General features: G+C 43.9%; 1 protein-coding gene across 1 annotated transcript in view; it reads right to left on the reverse strand.

The window, feature by feature from the left end:
* Positions 1-17847, reverse strand: part of gucy1a2 (guanylate cyclase 1, soluble, alpha 2) — a 366843-nt gene that overhangs the window by 278673 nt on the left and 70323 nt on the right. The window contains exon 4 of the mRNA XM_085999072.1: positions 11539-12257. Within this exon, the coding sequence (XP_085855198.1) occupies positions 11539-12257 (719 nt within the window). The remainder of the gene's footprint in view (positions 1-11538; positions 12258-17847) is intronic.

Below are 17847 nucleotides of genomic sequence, written 5' to 3' on the forward strand. Positions count from 1 at the left end.
AGCGGATTGTAAAAGCTTCTACAAGTATGTAAAAAGAAAAAGATTAGTGAAGATAAATGTAGGTCCCTTCCAGTCAGAAACGGGAGAATTTATAATGGGGAACAAAGAAATGGCAGAGCAATTAAATAAATATTTCGGTTCTGTCTTCACGGAAGAGGACACAAATAACTTCCCAGAAACGCTAGGGAACCACGGGTCTTGTGAGAAGGAGGAATTAAAGGAAATTAGTATTAGCAAAAAAAATAATGCTGGAGAAATTAATGGGACTGAAAGCCAATAAATCCCTAGGGCCTGATAATCTGCATCCCAGAGTACTAAAAGGTAGCCATGGAAATAGTGGATGCATTCGTTGTCATCTTCCAAAATGTTATAGATTATGGAACACTTCCTGCAGATTGGAGGGTGGCAGATGTAACTCCTCTATTTAAAAAAGGAGGGAGAGAGAAAACAGGGAACTACAGACTGGTTAGCCTAACATCAGTAGTAGGGAAAATGCTAGAGTCTATTATAAAGGATGCGATAACAGGACACTTAGAAAATATCAACGGGATTAGACAAAGTCAACATGGATTTATAAAAGGGAAATCATGTTTGACAAACCTACTGGAGTTTTTTGAGGATATAACTGGTAGAATAGATAAGGGAGAACCAGTGGATGTGGTGTATTTGGATTTTCAGAAGGCCCTTGATAAAGTCCCACATAAGAGGTTAGTGTGCAAAATTAAAGCACATGGGATTGGGGGTAATATACTGGCATGGACTGAAAATTGGTTAACAGACAGGAAACAGAGTAGGAATAAATGGGTCTTTTTCGGGGTGGCAGGCGGTGACTATTGGGTTTACCACAGGGATCAGTGCTTGGGCCCCAGCTATTCACAATATATATCAATGATTTGGATGAGGGAACCAAGTGTAATATTTCCAAGTTTGCTGACGACACAAAACTAGGTGGGATTGTGAGTTGAGGGGAGGATGCAAAGATGCTTCAAGGCGATTTAGACAAGTTGAGTGAGTGGGCAAATACACGGCAGATGCAGTATAACGTGGATAAATGTGAAGTTATCCACTTCGGTAGAAAAAACAAAGGCAGAGTATTATTTAAATGGTGATAGATTGGGAAATGTTGATGTACAAAGGGACCTGGGTGTCCTTGTACACCAATCACTGAAAGCAAACATGCAGGTGCAGCAAGCAGTTAGGAAGGCAAATGGTATGTTGGCCTTCATTGCAAGAGGATTTGAGTACAGGAGCAAGGATGTCTTACTGCAGTTATACAGGGCCTTGGTGAGACCATACCTGGAGTACTGTGTGCAGTTTTGGTCTCCTTACCCAAGAAAGGATGGCCCGGATATTCCGATCCCTATGAGTGGGAACGCGCTGTGTAACCACCCGTAGGGACATTGGAAATGCCGGTTTCAGGCATGCACAGCACATGCGCTGAAAACCGGCATTTGCAATCTGTCAAGAATCCTCTTGACAGATCCTCCGGCTGCCCTGGAGAAGGGCCTCTGCGGGTGGATAGTTCCGCTTTTTGGAGACCTTCCGCCTGCAGAAAACCCTTACAATTCTTACACCTGGTAAAAGCAGGCGTAAGGCCTGCTTTTACCAGGATAAGAGTAGAAAAAAATTTTAAAAATAATTTTTTTCACTGATTTATCATTTTAAAATACTTTTAAAGAAACGTAAGTTTATTTGTAGCCCTGTAAAATACTTTAAATATTTTTTTCAAAAAATTAAATTTTTGTTTAAAATACTTAATTTATTGTCATTTCAAGTCATTTTAAAAATGTAATTTAAAAAAAAAATTATTTAAAGTTTTACTATGTTTTTTCATTGATCTCCATTCATATATTTGACAGGTCTTCCTGTCAAATGTATGAAGGGAGATTCCCTTCTGGATTGGCTCTCCATGGCCTACGTGATCCTAGGGACGCTGCAAACTACATGCGCCTCTCGGATACGTGGGCCCTGCTCACTTGGAGTTTGGTGAGGCCCAGCATCAGAACTGTGCACGTCACGGGAGCCCTCAGGTAAGGGCGCAGATTTTTCCAGATCGCAGGCCTCCGCCCGTGGGAGGCCTGCGATCAGAAAATATGGGCCGATATACTTGCCATAGAAGGAGTGCAGCGAAGGTTCACCAGACTGATTCCTGGGATGGCAGGACTGTCTTATGAGGAGAGATTGGATCGACTAGGCCTGTATTCACTAGAGTTTAGAAGAATGAGAGGGGATCTCATTGAAACGTATAAATTTCTGACAGGGCTAGACAGACTGAATGCAGGGAGGATGTTTCCCCTGGCTGGGGCGTCTAGAACGAGGGGTCACAGTCTCAGGATACAGGGTAGGACATTTAGGACTGCGATGAGGAGAAATTTCTTCACTCAGAGGGTTGTGAACCTGTGGAATTCTCTACCACAGAAGGCTGTGGAGGCCAAGTCACTGAATATATTGAAGATAGATAGATTTCTAGACACAAAATGCATCAGGAGTATGGGGAGAGAGTGGGAATATGGTATTGAGATAGAGGATCAGCCATGATCATATTGAATGGCAGAGCAGGCTCGAAGGGCCGAATGGCCTACTCCTGCTCCTATTTTTCTATGTTTCTATGTTTAAGGGATAGTCAGGACAATACCACAGGTAACGATAGAGTAATTACAGCGATATTAAATCATTATTTTGCTTCAGTATTTAACGGAGATAGAACAGATGGACATGACATTGGATGATGAGATTAGTAATGAGAAGTGCATTTAAAATAAAAAAGGGGATATATTAATAAAACTCAGAGGATAAAACCCCTGGTCGAGATGGATTGCATCCATGCATTTTCAAAGAATCTAGGGAAGTGATAGCAGAGGCATTACTACTCATATTTAATAATTCGTTAGAAAAAGTATAGTGCCAGAGGACTGGCGGATAGCTAGTGTAATAATACCTATATTTAATCAAAATCAAATCAAATCAAATCAACTTTTATTGTCATTGTTAGTGCACAAGTGCAGTACAACGAAATGTAGGCTTGCGGCTCCCGAGAGTGTACATTTGGATTAAGACATTTAAACATTCAACATACATTTGGCTTGTAGTATATTAACATAAATATGACCATAATAAAGTGCATTGGCAGATGTGCAGGCTTTAGAGTTTATTTGTGGAGTTCAGTAGGATGACAGCCCTGGGAAAGAAGCTGTTCCTCAATCTGGTCGTATGGGTGCGAATGCATCTGTAGCGTCTCCCAGATGGTAGGCGGGCGAACAGACTTTAAGAAGGGGAATAGAACATTTCCAGGGAATTATAGACCAGTCAGCTTAACATCGGCGGTAGGAAAAATAATGGAATCCCTACTAAAGGAGAAAAGAGAAGAACATCTAGAAACCAAAAATATAATAATGAATAATCAACATGGATTTCAAAAGGAAAGTCTTGCTTGACCAACCTCAGTGAATATTTTGAAGAGGTAATAGAGAGAGTAGACAATGGTAATGCAGTAGATGTAATTTATCTGGCTTTTCAAAAGGCCTTCGATAAGGTACCTCATAATAGACTGATGAACAAGGTCATAGAATGCGGAGTCAGGGGACAAGTAGCAGAATGGATTGCTAGCTGGCTTCAGGACAGAAAGCAGAGAGTAGGAGTAAAGGGTAGCTATTCAGTGGCAGAAGGTGGGTAGTGGTGTTCCACAAGGATCAGTGCTGGGACCACTGTTGTTCCCAATTTACATTAATGATTTAGACTTGGGAATCAAAAACACAATTTCTAAATTTGCGGATGACACTAAATTGGGGGGGGATAGTCAATACTGAGGAGGACTGCAACAAATGACAGGAGTGTAATGATCAGTAACCTGTCATTCTGGAATGGTACACTAGGTGGTGCTATATGTATATAAGGGTGGGCTACCCACGATGCACTAGGCTACCCACAAGGCAGCAGTCAAGATGGAAGCCTCTACAGATACTGTACCTAGTCCACATGTGCTCAATAAAGTGTCTAGCAAAAGCTAGCTGTTCTTAATAAAAACGACTAGTTATTAATGAACATAACATGGTACCAGGATTGGTAAGATCTGCTGAATATTGTGCAATGCGACATGGAGAATTTGAAGCCACCAGAGCGTTTGAAACTCACAGGAAATGTCGACTACAATTGGTAGACTTTTAAACAACAATTCGAACTCTACATTGCTGCCATCGGGTACGGTACGAAGCCAGACGCAAGGAAAATAGCGTTGCTGCTCACGGTTGCAGGCCCACAGGCAATAGAGGTATTTAATACATTTGTATTTAATCCAGAGGAGAACAGAGAAAAATCAGACGATGTGCTAAAGAAGTTTGATACACATTGTTCTCCCAAAAAGAATGAAACCTATGAGAGGTACATCTTCCGTTCTCGGACACAGCAGCAAAATGAGACTTTTGATAGCTTTTTGACTGATCTAAAACTGAAAGCACAGACATGTAATTTCTCTGAGCTGAAAGCATCCATGATTCGTGACCAGATTGTGTTTGGTATTCATGATAAAAAAGTCAGGGAACGTCTGTTGAGAGAAACCGAACTAACATTGGAAATTGCTGTGAAAATATGCCAAGCTAGCGAGCTAGCTCAAAAGCATGCCAAGACTTTCAGTGAAATCAATGATGATGCGATTGCAGTAAGTGCTGCTGTCGGTGCTGTGTCCTACAAGGGGAAGAAACATGGGCAGAACAGAAGTGAAAAGCAATCGTAGGAAGGAATTTTTAATTGTAAACGCTGTGGTTACAAACACCAGTTAAAACAATGTCCAGCGTTTGGAAAAATGTGCACAAAATGTCATGGAAAGAATCACTTTGCCAAACAATGCTTTTCAAAAGTAAAAACTAAGAAAGGGCAACGAGTTAATGTAATTGAGGATACTGATTTAAGTGAGATGTTTTGTAGGAATGGTGTCATGTGACAATATCAAAAATGATACAGAAAATGTGCAGCCCTCAGGAATTAACAATGCTGAACATAAAGTTAATGCAGTAAAAAAGGACAAATGGATGATCCCACTGCAGGTAAATGGAGCATTAGTTACATTGAAACTAGACACTGGGGCAAAAGCAAACTTAATCAGTATGAGTGACATTAACAATATGAAAGAAAAGCCCAAAATACAGAAAAAGTCAGTACTACTGAAGGACTATAATGGACAGAAAATAGATAGCTTAGGTGTATGCAGACTTAAAGTGACAGTCAAAGACAAAGTGCATCATCTCATGTTTTCTGTTGTGGCTGAAAGACTTGATTCACTACTGGGTGACAAAGCTTGTGAGGACTTAGAACTGGTCAAGAGAGTCTACCGTATAAACTGTGCCATAAGCAGACCAGATGACTCGGTGGATTCTGTAGTGAATAATTTCCAGGATGTGTTCAAAGGATTTGGAGCTCTACCATTCACTTACAAGATCCAGCTAAAGGAGGATGCTCAGCCAGTGGTACATGCTCCACGAAGAGTTCCAGCACCCCTGCGTGACCAGCTCAAGAATGAACTGGACAGAATAACCACACTAGGAGTCATCAGGAAAGTCGAAGAGCCAACAGACTGGGTTAACTCCATGGTATGTGTAAAGAAAAAGAACAATGATCTAAGAATATGCATGGATCCAAAGGACTTAAATGCAAACATAAAACGTGAACACTACCAGATTCCCAAGCGAGAAGAAATCACCAGTGAAATGTCAGGTGCCAGATACCTTACAAAGCTCGATGCCTCACAAGGATTTTGGCAACTAAAACTGGATGAAGAGAGCACCAAATACTGTACCTTCAACACACCATTTGGCAGGTATTGTTTCCTCAGAATGCCTTTCGGGATAATATCTGCATCTGAAATCTTTCATAGAGCGATGGAACACATAATTGAAGGTCTGGAAGGAGTTCGGGTCTATGTTGATGACATCATCATCTGGGGCTCCACACTGAAAGAACACAATGAGAGACTGACTAAAGTGCTACAGAGCATACGCCGGAATGGACTGAAGCTCAACAAAGCCAAGTGTCAGTTTGGCGTCCAGGAAGTCACTTTCCTAAGAGATAATCTATCTGGTAAAGGAATAGAGCCAGATATGGAAAAAGTAAACGCCATACTCAAAATGCCCCGACCCACTGACAAAAAAGGAGTGCTACGCATCATGGGGATGATAAACTTCATTGGAAAGTTCATTCCTAACTTGACAGCCTGTCTGCGCAACCTGCTACGTAAAACAAATGAGTTCGCATGGACAGAAAGACATGAACAAGAGTGGATAAACCTCAACAGTGCTGACAACCACACCTGTACTCACCTTCTTTGACCCAACAAAAAGAATCAAAGTGTCAACGGATGCATCAAAAGATGGCCTAGGTGCGGTCTTGATACAAGCAGAGGGTGAAGATTGGAAGCCTGTTGCCTATGCCTCCAGGTCTGACTGATACTGAGTGTCGATACACCCAGATTGAAAAGGAATGTCTAGGCTTGGTAGTTGGACTAGAAAAGTTTCATGGCTACATATATGGACTTCCCACCTTCACAGTTGAGACAGACCACAGCCTACTGGTTGCCATCATAAAAAAGAACCTGAATGAGATGTCTCCAAGGATTCAACGACTCATGATGAAGCTGCAAAGATATGACTTTGAACTGATCTACACACCAGGCAAACACAGTGTTAGCAGATGCACTATCCCGAGCACCCACAATGAGTCATGTGAGCTCTACTGAGGAAGACGTGGATGTTCATGTGAGTATGGTCACTGCTGCGCTGCCTGTGTCAGACACAATCAAAGCAAATAGCAGAAGAAACAGTAAAAGATACAGTATTACAAACAGTAATAGAGAACATTCATCATGGTTGGCCAAAAGGTTCCTGTCCAAAATATTTTCACAAGGTCAGAATTGAGTGTCGCAAGTGGACTATTACTAAAACAGAACAGAATAGTCATTCCACAGGCTCTACGTCAAGACATGCTCAAAAGGATTCATGAGGGACACCTCGGAATTGAAAAATGCAAAAGGAGAGCAAGAGACACTGTTTATTGGCCTGGCATAAATAAGGACATTGAGAACATGATAGGCAAATGTGAGACATGTCAGAAACACCAAAACAAACAAGCAAAGGAACCAATGATAGTAGCTAACATACCAACAGCACCATGGCAAAAGGTTGGTGTGGACCTTTTTCATTTAAAATGGTAAAGACTATCTAATAGTGATTGACTACTATTCTAACTATCCTGAGATGGCGCTGCTCTCAAGCACCACAGCAAGCAATGTCATAATGCATGTGAAATCCATCTTCGCCAGACATGGAATTCCCAGGATTGCCGTTAGCGACAATGGTCCGTGCTTCAACTGTAAGGAGTGGCAACAGTTTGCAGCACATTATGACTTTCAACACATCACATCCAGTCCTTTGTATGCTCAGTCGAATGGTAAGGCAGAGAAAGGTGTTCAAGTTCTCAAGCAGCTACTGAAGAAAGCGACAGAAAGCAAGTCTAATCCTTATCTCGCCCTACCGAGCCTCACCTTTAGACTCTGGTTCTTCACCTGCTGAACTCCTAATGGGTCGCAAGTTGCGTACCACGCTACCCTGCTGTGCAAAAGAAAAGCAGAGTAAGGAACTGAGACAGAGACTTCAACTGTTAAAGCTGAAACAGAAATCATACTATGACAAGTCATCCAAAACTCTGAAACCATTGACAAGGGATGATGTTGTCAGGATTGAGGATCCAGGTGCATGGAACAGGAAAGCTACAGTTCTTGAGGAAGTAGGACCAAGGTCATACACTATTAGAACTGAGGAAGGACAGATTCTCAGGAGGAACCGACGTTCCCTCCTAAAAACACAAGAGACTATCGAAGAGCAAATCGATGACAATGCTGCAACTGAATCTTGTCACTCACCACCAGAACAATCTAACACAAATACACATACAGGCTCTCATGAAAACACATCAGACTTACCTGTGCTGAGAAGATCCACACATGAAGTAAAAAAGCCTGATAGACTTAATTTTTGAGTACAAAGAAAACTACATTGAAAATGTATTGACTGTTGAAGATGTTTATGTTGTTATTGATTGATATTGATTAATACTGATTTTGTTTGACCTCAAAGAAAGGGGGATGTAATGATCAGTAACCTGTCATTCTGGAATGGTACACTAGGTGGTGCTGTATGTATATAAGAGTGGGCTACCCACGATGCACTAGGCTACCCACAAGGCAGCAGTCAAGATGGAGGCCTCTACAGATACTGTACCTAGTCCATGTGCTCAATAAAGTGTCTAGCAAAAGCTAGCTGTTCTTAATAAAAACGACTAGTTATTAATGAACATAACAACGAGGACATTAATAAACTTGCAGAATGGGCATGTAATTGGCAAATAAAGTTCAACACAGATAAATGTGAGGTATTACATTTTGGTAGGAAGAATAGGGAAGTCACTTATCACTTGGAGGGTGCGAGTCTAGGTGGGGTAGAAGAACAAAGGGATCTAGAAGTACAAATACACAAATCACTAAAAGTTGTGACACAGGTTAGCAAGGCCATAAAAAAAAAAACAAGCACTAGGGTTTATTTTTAGAGGGGTAGAATTGAAAAGTAGGGAAGTTATGCTAAACCTGTATCGAACCTTGGTTAGACCACACTTGAAGTACTGCGTGCAGTTCTGGTCACCATATAAAAAGGATAGAGGCACTGGAGAGGGTGCAGAGAAGATTTACAAGGATGATATCAGAAATGCGAGGGTATACATATCAGGAAAGGATGAACAGGCTGGGTCTCTTTTCTCTTGAAAAAAGTAGGCTGAGGGGTGACCTAATAGAGGTCTTTAAAATTATGAAAGGTTTTGACAGAGTGGATACAGAGAAAATGTTTCCACTTGTGGGGAGGAGCATAACTAGAGGCCATCAATATAAGATAGTCACCAAGAAATCCAATAGGGAATTCAGAAGAAACTTCTTTACCCAAAAAGTGGTGAGAATGTGGAACTCGCTACCACAAGGGGTGGTTGAAGCGAACAGTATGGATGCATTTAAGGGGAGGCTGGACAAGATGGGAGGAGACTCAAGTGGAACATAAACACCGACATGGACTGGTTGGGCCGAATTGCCTATTTTTGTGCCGTATATCCTATGTAATGTAATCCTATGTAAATTCCAAGGAGGTGTCAGAAGCAGGATTCAATAATGTAAAAGCAGACAATAATCGCATCATGCTTCAAAATCTATTCAACAGTGAGACTGCAAGGCTATGAGATTAAGAAGTCAGGAGGATTTGCCCATGTGTTACTTTTAATAGATTTTTGATATTCTCAGAACTGCTGGGGAAGTTCATGAAATTGCTAATTAAAACTCTTGTGCATTGCTAATCACATCTACACTTGAGTCGTTAAGATCTCTCTGTATGGATGAATTAAGATGGGCTAAATGACCTTCCTTGTCCATAATTACCTTGTGATGTGAGAGCTTCACATGGATAAGCAGTAAAGGTGAAACAGATTGACGGGCAACACTTTACGGTATGCAGTCTTGGACCATTTACCAGGTATGTGGTATTGTTGGGTAGTCTTACCTTACAATGCGCCATCTTCTCCAGCAACTGGTGCCATGTTACACAGGTGCTGTAGACAGGGTTGAGTGTAGCTGCCACCTCCTGGCAGGTATGGTGCACTGCAGCCTTCTGGCCAGGTGCTCTGGCGTTCCAAACAAGGCAACCTTCCTCACATGCACCTTAACCGCATCTACTTTGCCAGCTATCTAACAGGGGGCCAGGGTAGTGCTGCTCCCTCACTTGCCTACAAATTTTTTGCCTCCATGTTGGTTTTTCTGTCCTTTCATTCTCAGTTGACATTTCTTCCCCGCATACAGTCTTTAAAGAGGCTGAAAACTTTGTCAAAAATCCTTTTGAGCCTTTGAAAAAACTGCAACATTTTGTTTCCTATGCCACCATTTACCCTTAAATGGCTACATTCCTTTAATTTTAAGGGCTGCATGCTTATGACATTCTGTAGAAGCCCCTGCATCTCATTCCTGTGCAAGTTCAAACTAAGCGGGGAACGTATGATAATATTCATGAGCCAGCTCCGCAGTATCTGGTGGAGCCAACTCATTGATCTGCCAATTTATAATTTGAGTCTCACGCAATAATTATGGAAATGTTTTAGCTGGGATCACCAAATTAGCATTATGTTGAAAGGCAGATAAAAAGGAAGGGCCTAATGGCCTTCTTCTGTTGCTAGAAATTCTTATGTTTACTCTCAATAAAAGGTTTCTTCTGTATTGTAATAACTATCCACTTACTTATTTATGAGTAAAGTTCCACATAACATAAAAATGTGAAACACCCATAGTATACAAGTGTGCGCAGTTTATAAATTGAAGAAGTGACTAATATGACCTGATATAGATGCCTTCTGCTCAGACATTGGCTCTATGGCAAAGAATTTCAGTTACAAACTCTCTACAGCAGGGTAACTAAGACAGAAAAGGTGGTGATCTTCTGCGAGCTCTTGGCTGACAGAAAAATAAAATAATTGAACAGAAAACACAACTGTGATGATCAGCTGTGAAACACAGAATGAATACACACAGGAAAATCAAGGTTGCCAAGAGATCGATCTTGTGAGCCAAAGATATAAAGATGGTTTTCTCCCCACCAGTGCCCAACCCACAGCCTGTGCATATGCGAAAGATTTTGGCCCTGAATTTGTGGTCAGCGACGAAGCGAAGACGTTCGCTGCTGATCCCAAAGTACGCAAGGATCTCGCAATCCCTGTATCGAGAACTTCAAGCTTTCCGACCTTCAATTGAATTCAACGGACTATAGTGGGGATCCCCTTGTGCGAACTGCTGTGATGTCAACAGGCTGTCTAAGCAGCCAATCAAAAGGCAGAATTCTCACAGACAACAAACAAGGAAGTGAGTAAGCTCTTAAAATTCTAACTATTTAAAATAGTTAGAGAGCAAAAGAAAGATTGGGGCTCTCACATGGGGCAAAGGCAAACCTGAAATAAAGATGGATAAACTTTTAAAAATGTAAACAATTTTTAAAAAATTTAATTTTTATTAAAATGGATACATTTCACACTGCACAAAATTTAAATTAGTTTTCCAGGCCCTTAATATTTGTTTAGCAGTCAATACACTGTTAAAACCCCAGTTACACCGAATCCCTTTGGGTCTAACATTTAGTGGGGAATTTAACAGTGTACTTACTGCGGAAGAGCCGAAGTTTTTGACAGTTTCAATGATTTGGCTGATTACACTGATTGCCGGCTGTGTGTGTGTGGCGGGGGGGGCGGGGGGCACAGCACAGCCTGTTTTGCAGCTGTCAATTACTGACCACAACTTCGGGATTGCCTGAGCCTGCGCATGTGCCAAATTGCAGTCAGTTTCGAAGGCGGAATGACAGCGAACGCTGCCAGTTCACCGTCATCCCAACTGCGAATTCCAGCCCATTACTTCAGAATTGCCAAGTAGCTAGTTTGTCCTCTCTTGGCAGCCTTAGTTGAAATTCAATATCTTGCACTTACTTTGTCGTGACTTTCTAATCCGCTTCCATCTGGCTTAGCTCGAATGACAAATGGTGTGGCCAGCTTTGACAGAATCCTTTGAAAAGTACAGCAAATCTTTGGAGAAACTATCTCAAAACAGTCCTGAAATTTTAAAACCTTATGAGCTTCAGATTTCAGTTGTTTCCTGAGCCCTTCTCCAAGCTGAAGGATCAACATACTCTGATCAAACATGAAGTGGAATGGGAAAGCTCTGCAGAAAGTGGTGATGCTTATCCTTAGGTCAGATGGAGAGTGGGTTAGTCCCTGTGGAAGTCCTTTCATATTAGTTGCATCATCATATACTTTGATAATAAAGGTAAGGCAGTTACTCTGGTTTGTGCCATCCGAGGACAACTTTTCAGGGACATTGAGCACTTGCTCCACAGCAACTTCCATCTGATAGATCTTCTGTGCCGCAGCTTTAATCAATCCAGGCATTGCAAATCCAACAATTTTCTGTGGATAAAAGTAATGAAGCATCAAAGTACCATCGGTTAGATCCTTGCATAGGAAAGAAGGGTATTCAAACCCATCCTGTTTACTACTGGATGTTCTTGCATGTTGCAGTAAAGCATCAAACCCACCAAAGAAGTCCTGTAACGTACTGCCCACTGCCCGCAGGACCCTTTCATTCTCTTCAAAACAGATGCAGAACAATTCCTCACCAAATTTTTCTTGCAGTTCTTCAAACTTCAAACCTGTCAAAGGACAAACAGCTTAAATAATGATAAGAAATACAAAATACTACAATTTTTGTATTGTAGTATCAGAAAAACATATAAGCTGCATAAAACTTCAATGCCACAATTTACCAACCTTTACAACATAAATAGTTTTATCTCTCTGTATTTTTTTTGAGGGGAAAATCGTATGTTTATCAAACGTCAATGCTGGAGAAGGCAGCAGTTTCCCAATTTACATTATGCAATGTCAGCATCAAGTACTCCCAGACCAGGTATAGCATAACCAGCTAAACTTTATTTTGGAATGCCTGATGTGGACACTACTCCAGCTATGTGACTTAATTAACCCCTACCTCAGTAAAACAGCCCATACTGCACCAGTAATCCTCTGACCTCTTTCAGTCAGATTGGTGGTTAAAGCAGTTGTGGCCCCATACTTGCACTGCCTAAGCTCCTTTCACATAGAATCCTTGCAATAACAGATCGGAAATCTTGGTCCAGTCATTCTGAACTGGATTCAAAACCCAGTCCAGAATGTGAAAGGCCATTAACCACTATAACAACCAGCATCCACAGCTATTTGTTTTAAGTGCAAATAATCTCGGTCTGTTTCTTTGCATGAGTCAACCATAACCTTTCTCCTAATGTCCTCTCTCCTAATAGGGTCTGGCACTGGGAGGTAAAACATTGAACTATTGTGATACAATTATTTAAACCACAAAACCATAAGAATTTAGTTCAAAGAAAACTAGTCAAATATACTGAAAATAACAAATTATAAAGAGTAGCTAATTCTGAGAACTACAAAGTAAACTGGATAAAAATATGTAAATCGACAAAACAAGAGCAAATTAAATTAAATGCAGACAAGTACAAATTACTGCACTTGGGGGAAATTGGACAGCATAAATACTCCATGAATGGTATCAAAATAGTTTTGGGTGGTGTTGAAAGAGACCTAGATTTAGTAAACTCGGTGCTCAGCAAATCACTCCAAAGCAGCACTCAACAAAGTACATAGAATATTTGACTATATAGCCAAAAACAGTAGAGTACAAATCAGAGGAAGTCATACTCAAACCGTACAGTGCTCTTAGTCCGACCACATCTTGAGCAATGTTCCCTGTAAGCTGCACTTTGATCTGCGCGGCCTGTTTCTTTTACTGCACGGTCCCTTTAAATTTCTGCGCATGCGCAGTACTTATGATGGAAAAGCTGGTGAGCGGCCTGCACGGGACCTTTCCCATTACTGCTCGGCCACACGACTGTGTAGCTTAGAGGGAACATTGACCTTGAGTTCTGGTCACTGATACACACCCACACAAAGATTAGACAGTCAAGTATTAGAGACATTTCAGAGACAGATTTCAGATTTTATGTCCCTTCATTCTTGATTTTCCCACAAGAGGAAATATTTTCTCTGTATCTACCCTATCAAATCCTTTTAACATTTTAAACACCTCAATCAGATCACCTCTCAAATCTTCTATACTAAAGGGAATACAAGCCAAGTTCATAATTTGACCCTCGAAGCCTCGGTATCGTTCTGGTGAATCTATGCTGTAAATTCAGACATGCTTCAGAAAATGAGCACTGGGGTCGTCTAAACAGCTTCAAGTTTTTGGTCTAGAGTTGTAACTGATGAAAGTTAGTCAATACAGACAAGTGACCTCCCCTCAAAGCCTTTAACTCCAGTTTAACAGAAAATATATATGATAAGCTAATACTACATTTTCTTCAAATAATTATATTAAGTCAGACTTTACACACTGATCTCTAAACAGGTTTTGCCATCAGAAATGTAAGACGTTGAATGATGCAGAGAAACAGGGTAACCTAGAGCAGTATTTTGTCTTTATTGCCTGGGTAGAGCACGGAGAGGGAAATCAGACAGGAAGGAACACACACCCAAAGATCCCACCAGATTTTCCTTCCACTTAAATGAACAGAAAGAAAATTCAGCTGGTTCCATTACAGGCATGCAATCCTCCCCGCCTGGTAATGTTTTACACCAAGATGGTAAAGATGAAACATTATCCATTCATTCCTTAAAAGTCCAAGTAAAAGCAGAGAATTTTAGAACACAGAAGGAAGCCATTCAGCCCATCACATCTATGCTGGCTCTTGATAAATGCTATCCACTTAGTCCCATTCCCCTGGCACTCACTCATACCCTTTTAATTTTTTCTTTTTCTAATATTTATCCAGAGGTAGATTAAGCCATTAAAAGGACAATATCATGTTTTTAATAAGTAGTACAGAGTACAAGAGTAAAGAGGTAATGATAAATTTATACAAGACTGTGGCAAAGCCACCAAGGGACTCCTGTATGACTATATAACTGCCTTTAACAGAGTGCTACAGCACCTATGTTTGTTTACTGTTTGTAAATAACCCGTTCTCGGTAAGTTCCAGAACCAGCGTGATGACGTCATCACGTTGGTCACGTGACGTCCCGAACGGCGGGAAACATGATGATGTCATGACGTCAGGCTGGGAGATTCCCAGGTCAGACCTCGTGAAGCCAGCCTTAAGAAAAGACCTGTTGATTGTTTCTCCTGCATTCCATTGTTTGTTCTTTAGTTTATATTAAACTTCGTTTAATTATCGGACTGACTCGACCTCAGTATTTCAGCTAGGGATCTGACGATTCCTACAGTGGTGACCCCGAAGCTTCGCAGACGATTTTCGCGGAGGAAGCGCGATGCAGCACGATGGATGTTAATGCAGTGACCTTGAAGCTCCCTCAATTTTGGGAACAACAGGCGGCCTCCTGGTTCATCCAAGCGGAGGCTCAGTTCCAACTTCGGAACATCGTGCTGGATCAGACCCGTTGTCTTTACGTGGTCTCCGCACTGGACAGCTCGACGGCTTCGAGGATCATCAGCTTGCTGGAAAACCCGCCCGTGGATAACAAGTATGATACGCTTAAGGCGCGACTAACGCAGGTTTTCGGCCTCACGAAAGCGGAGCGCGTGCGACGTTTACTCACTCTGCCCGGGTTAGGCGACGCCAAGCCGTCTGAGTTGATGAGCCAGATGCTCACGCTCCTTGGTTCTGAGCCGCAGTGTTTTCTGTTCCGGGAACTGTTCCTGAGCCAGCTCCCCGAGCAGGTGCAAGCAGCCCTCGCCAGGTCGAAGGCTACGGACGGTGTAGCGCTCGCAGCCGAAGCCGACACTATTTATGCGGTGATGCAGCAGTACTGCGCCACCTCGAAGCGTCCCGCCCCGAAGAACCCCGCCTTGGCGTCTCCACCATCCGGTCTCTGTTACTATCACGCCCGTTTCGGCCCAAAAGCCAGATGCTGCCGTCCTCCCTGTAGTTTCGTGCCTAATGCAACGAGAAAGCAACAGCACCGACTGCGTGAACGGAAGAACGACCCCGAGGTCGGTTTCACATCTACGATGGCGGTTGGAGATTCCGGGAAGTTACTTTATATCACCGACTCCATTTCGGGCCGGCGGTTTTGTGTGACACGGGCGCCCGGTGCAGCATCCTCCCCGCTTCGCTCCTTGACGTCAGGGCCGGGAGGCACGGTTCTCCACTCCAGGCCGCCAACGGCAGTGCTATTCGTACGTTCGGGAAGCAGCGGATCCAGGTGTGTTTCGGCGGGCAACGTTTCCTATGGGAGTTTATCACCGCCCAAATCGCACAGGCAATCCTCGGCGCTGACTTCTTCTGGCCTATTGGTTGATTTACGAAATCGCCGTCTGATTCACGCCACCACGTTTGCCTCCATCCCGTGCTTTCGAGGCTTAGGCGCAACTCACACGGTTTCCTGCACCGTGCCGGCGCCCGATGACTTCGCCCACCTTCTCGGGGAATTTCCAGATCTAACTCGGCCCACCTTCTCGGCAACGACCGCTAAACATGGTGTGGAGCACCACATCGCGACGACCGGCCCTCCGGTCTATGCCCGGGCTCGGCGGCTGGAACCCAGTAAACTCGAGGCCGCGAAGGCGGAGTTCGCCACCATGGAGCGGCTGGAGATTGTTCGCCGGTCGGATAGTCCCTGGCCTTCGCCACTTCATATCGTCCCTAAGCCCGGCGGTGGTTGGCGGCCCTGCGGCGATTATCGACGCCTCAGTGAGGTCACGACGCCCGACCGGTACCCAATACCGTACATCCAAGATTTCTCCGCACATTTGGCGGGCAATTCGTTTTTTTCCAAAATCGACCTCGCCCGGGGGTACAAGTGCCCGTCCACCCCCAGGACATCCAGAAGGTGGCGGTCATTACCCCGTTCGGACTTTTTGAATTCCTCCGAATGCCGTTCGGGCTCAAGAATGCGGCGCAGGCGTTCCAGCGCCTTATGGATTCAGTGCTGCAGGATCTTAAGTTCCTGTTTGTGTATCTCGATGACATCCTGGTCGCCAGTACTTCGAAAGAGGAACATCTCAGCCACCTGCGCCTCCTTTTTCGCCGCCTCCATCAGCATGGCCTCATAATTAACCCGGCCAAATGCCAATTCGGGCTGCGACAGATCAACTTTTTGGGCCATTGCATCACTGCGGAAGGAGCAGTGCCACTTCGGTCGAAGGTGGAGGCGATTGCTGCTTTTCCATGCCCGCAATCCGTTAAAGCGCTCCAGGAGTTCCTCGGTATGGTAAATTTTTACCATCGGTTTGTTCCCCGGGCCGCGCAGCTTATGCGGCCACTCTACGAGGCACTCAGAGGGAAACCAGGGAAGGAACCTGTGGTCTGGACACCAGAGATGGATTGCGCTTTTGTGGACACGAAAGATGCTCTCGCAAACGCAACAATGTTGGCGCACCCGCTGCTTGGCGCCACCATCGCGCTTACGACTGACGCTTCGGACTACACCGTAGGCACCGTGCAGGAGCAATGGGTCGACGGGACGTGGCAACCACTGGCGTTTTTTAGTCACCAATTGCGTCGAAACGAACGCAGCTACAGCACGTTCGACAGGGAGTTCTTGGCGTTGTTTCTGGCCATCCACCATTTTTGTTTTCTGTTGTAGGGATGCCAATTCACCGCGTTTGTGGATCACAAGCCCCTGACGTTTGCCATGGCCAAGACGGCTGAGCCGTGGTCGGCTCGACAGCAACGACAGCTCACCTTTTATTTCTGAGTTCACCACCAACATCCGGCACGTGGCCGGCAAGGACAACGTGGTCGCCAATTGCCTCTCGCGTGCGATGGTCCAGGCCATCCAGCTGGGACTCGATTATTCACTCATGGCTGCTGACCAAGCGGCTGATCCGGAAACGCAAGCTTTCCGTACCGACTCCTCCTGCCTTCAGCCAGTGGATGTGCTTTTCCACTTGGCCGGCACCTCCTTGCTCTGCGACGTCTCCTTGGGGGACCCCCGCCTGATCGTTCCGCTATCCTGGCGTAGGAACGTTTTCGATGCCATCCACGGGCTTGCGCACCCTGGCGTGAGGGCTTCACAAAAACTACTGGCATCCAAGTTCATCTGGAGAGGGATGCGCAAGGATGTCCGCGACTGGGCCAACACCTGCATCGTGTGCCAACGGGCTAAGGTGCAGCGGCACATCAAAGCTCCCGTAGCCATTTTCGAAGTACCGGAGCGGCGTTTCGATCACGTCCATGTCGACCTCATTGGCCCACTACCACCGTCACA

The sequence above is a fragment of the Somniosus microcephalus genome, chromosome 10 (assembly GCF_052327205.1).
Source record: "Somniosus microcephalus isolate GS21.2 chromosome 10, FLI_Smic_1.0, whole genome shotgun sequence".
NCBI lineage: Eukaryota > Metazoa > Chordata > Chondrichthyes > Squaliformes > Somniosidae > Somniosus > Somniosus microcephalus.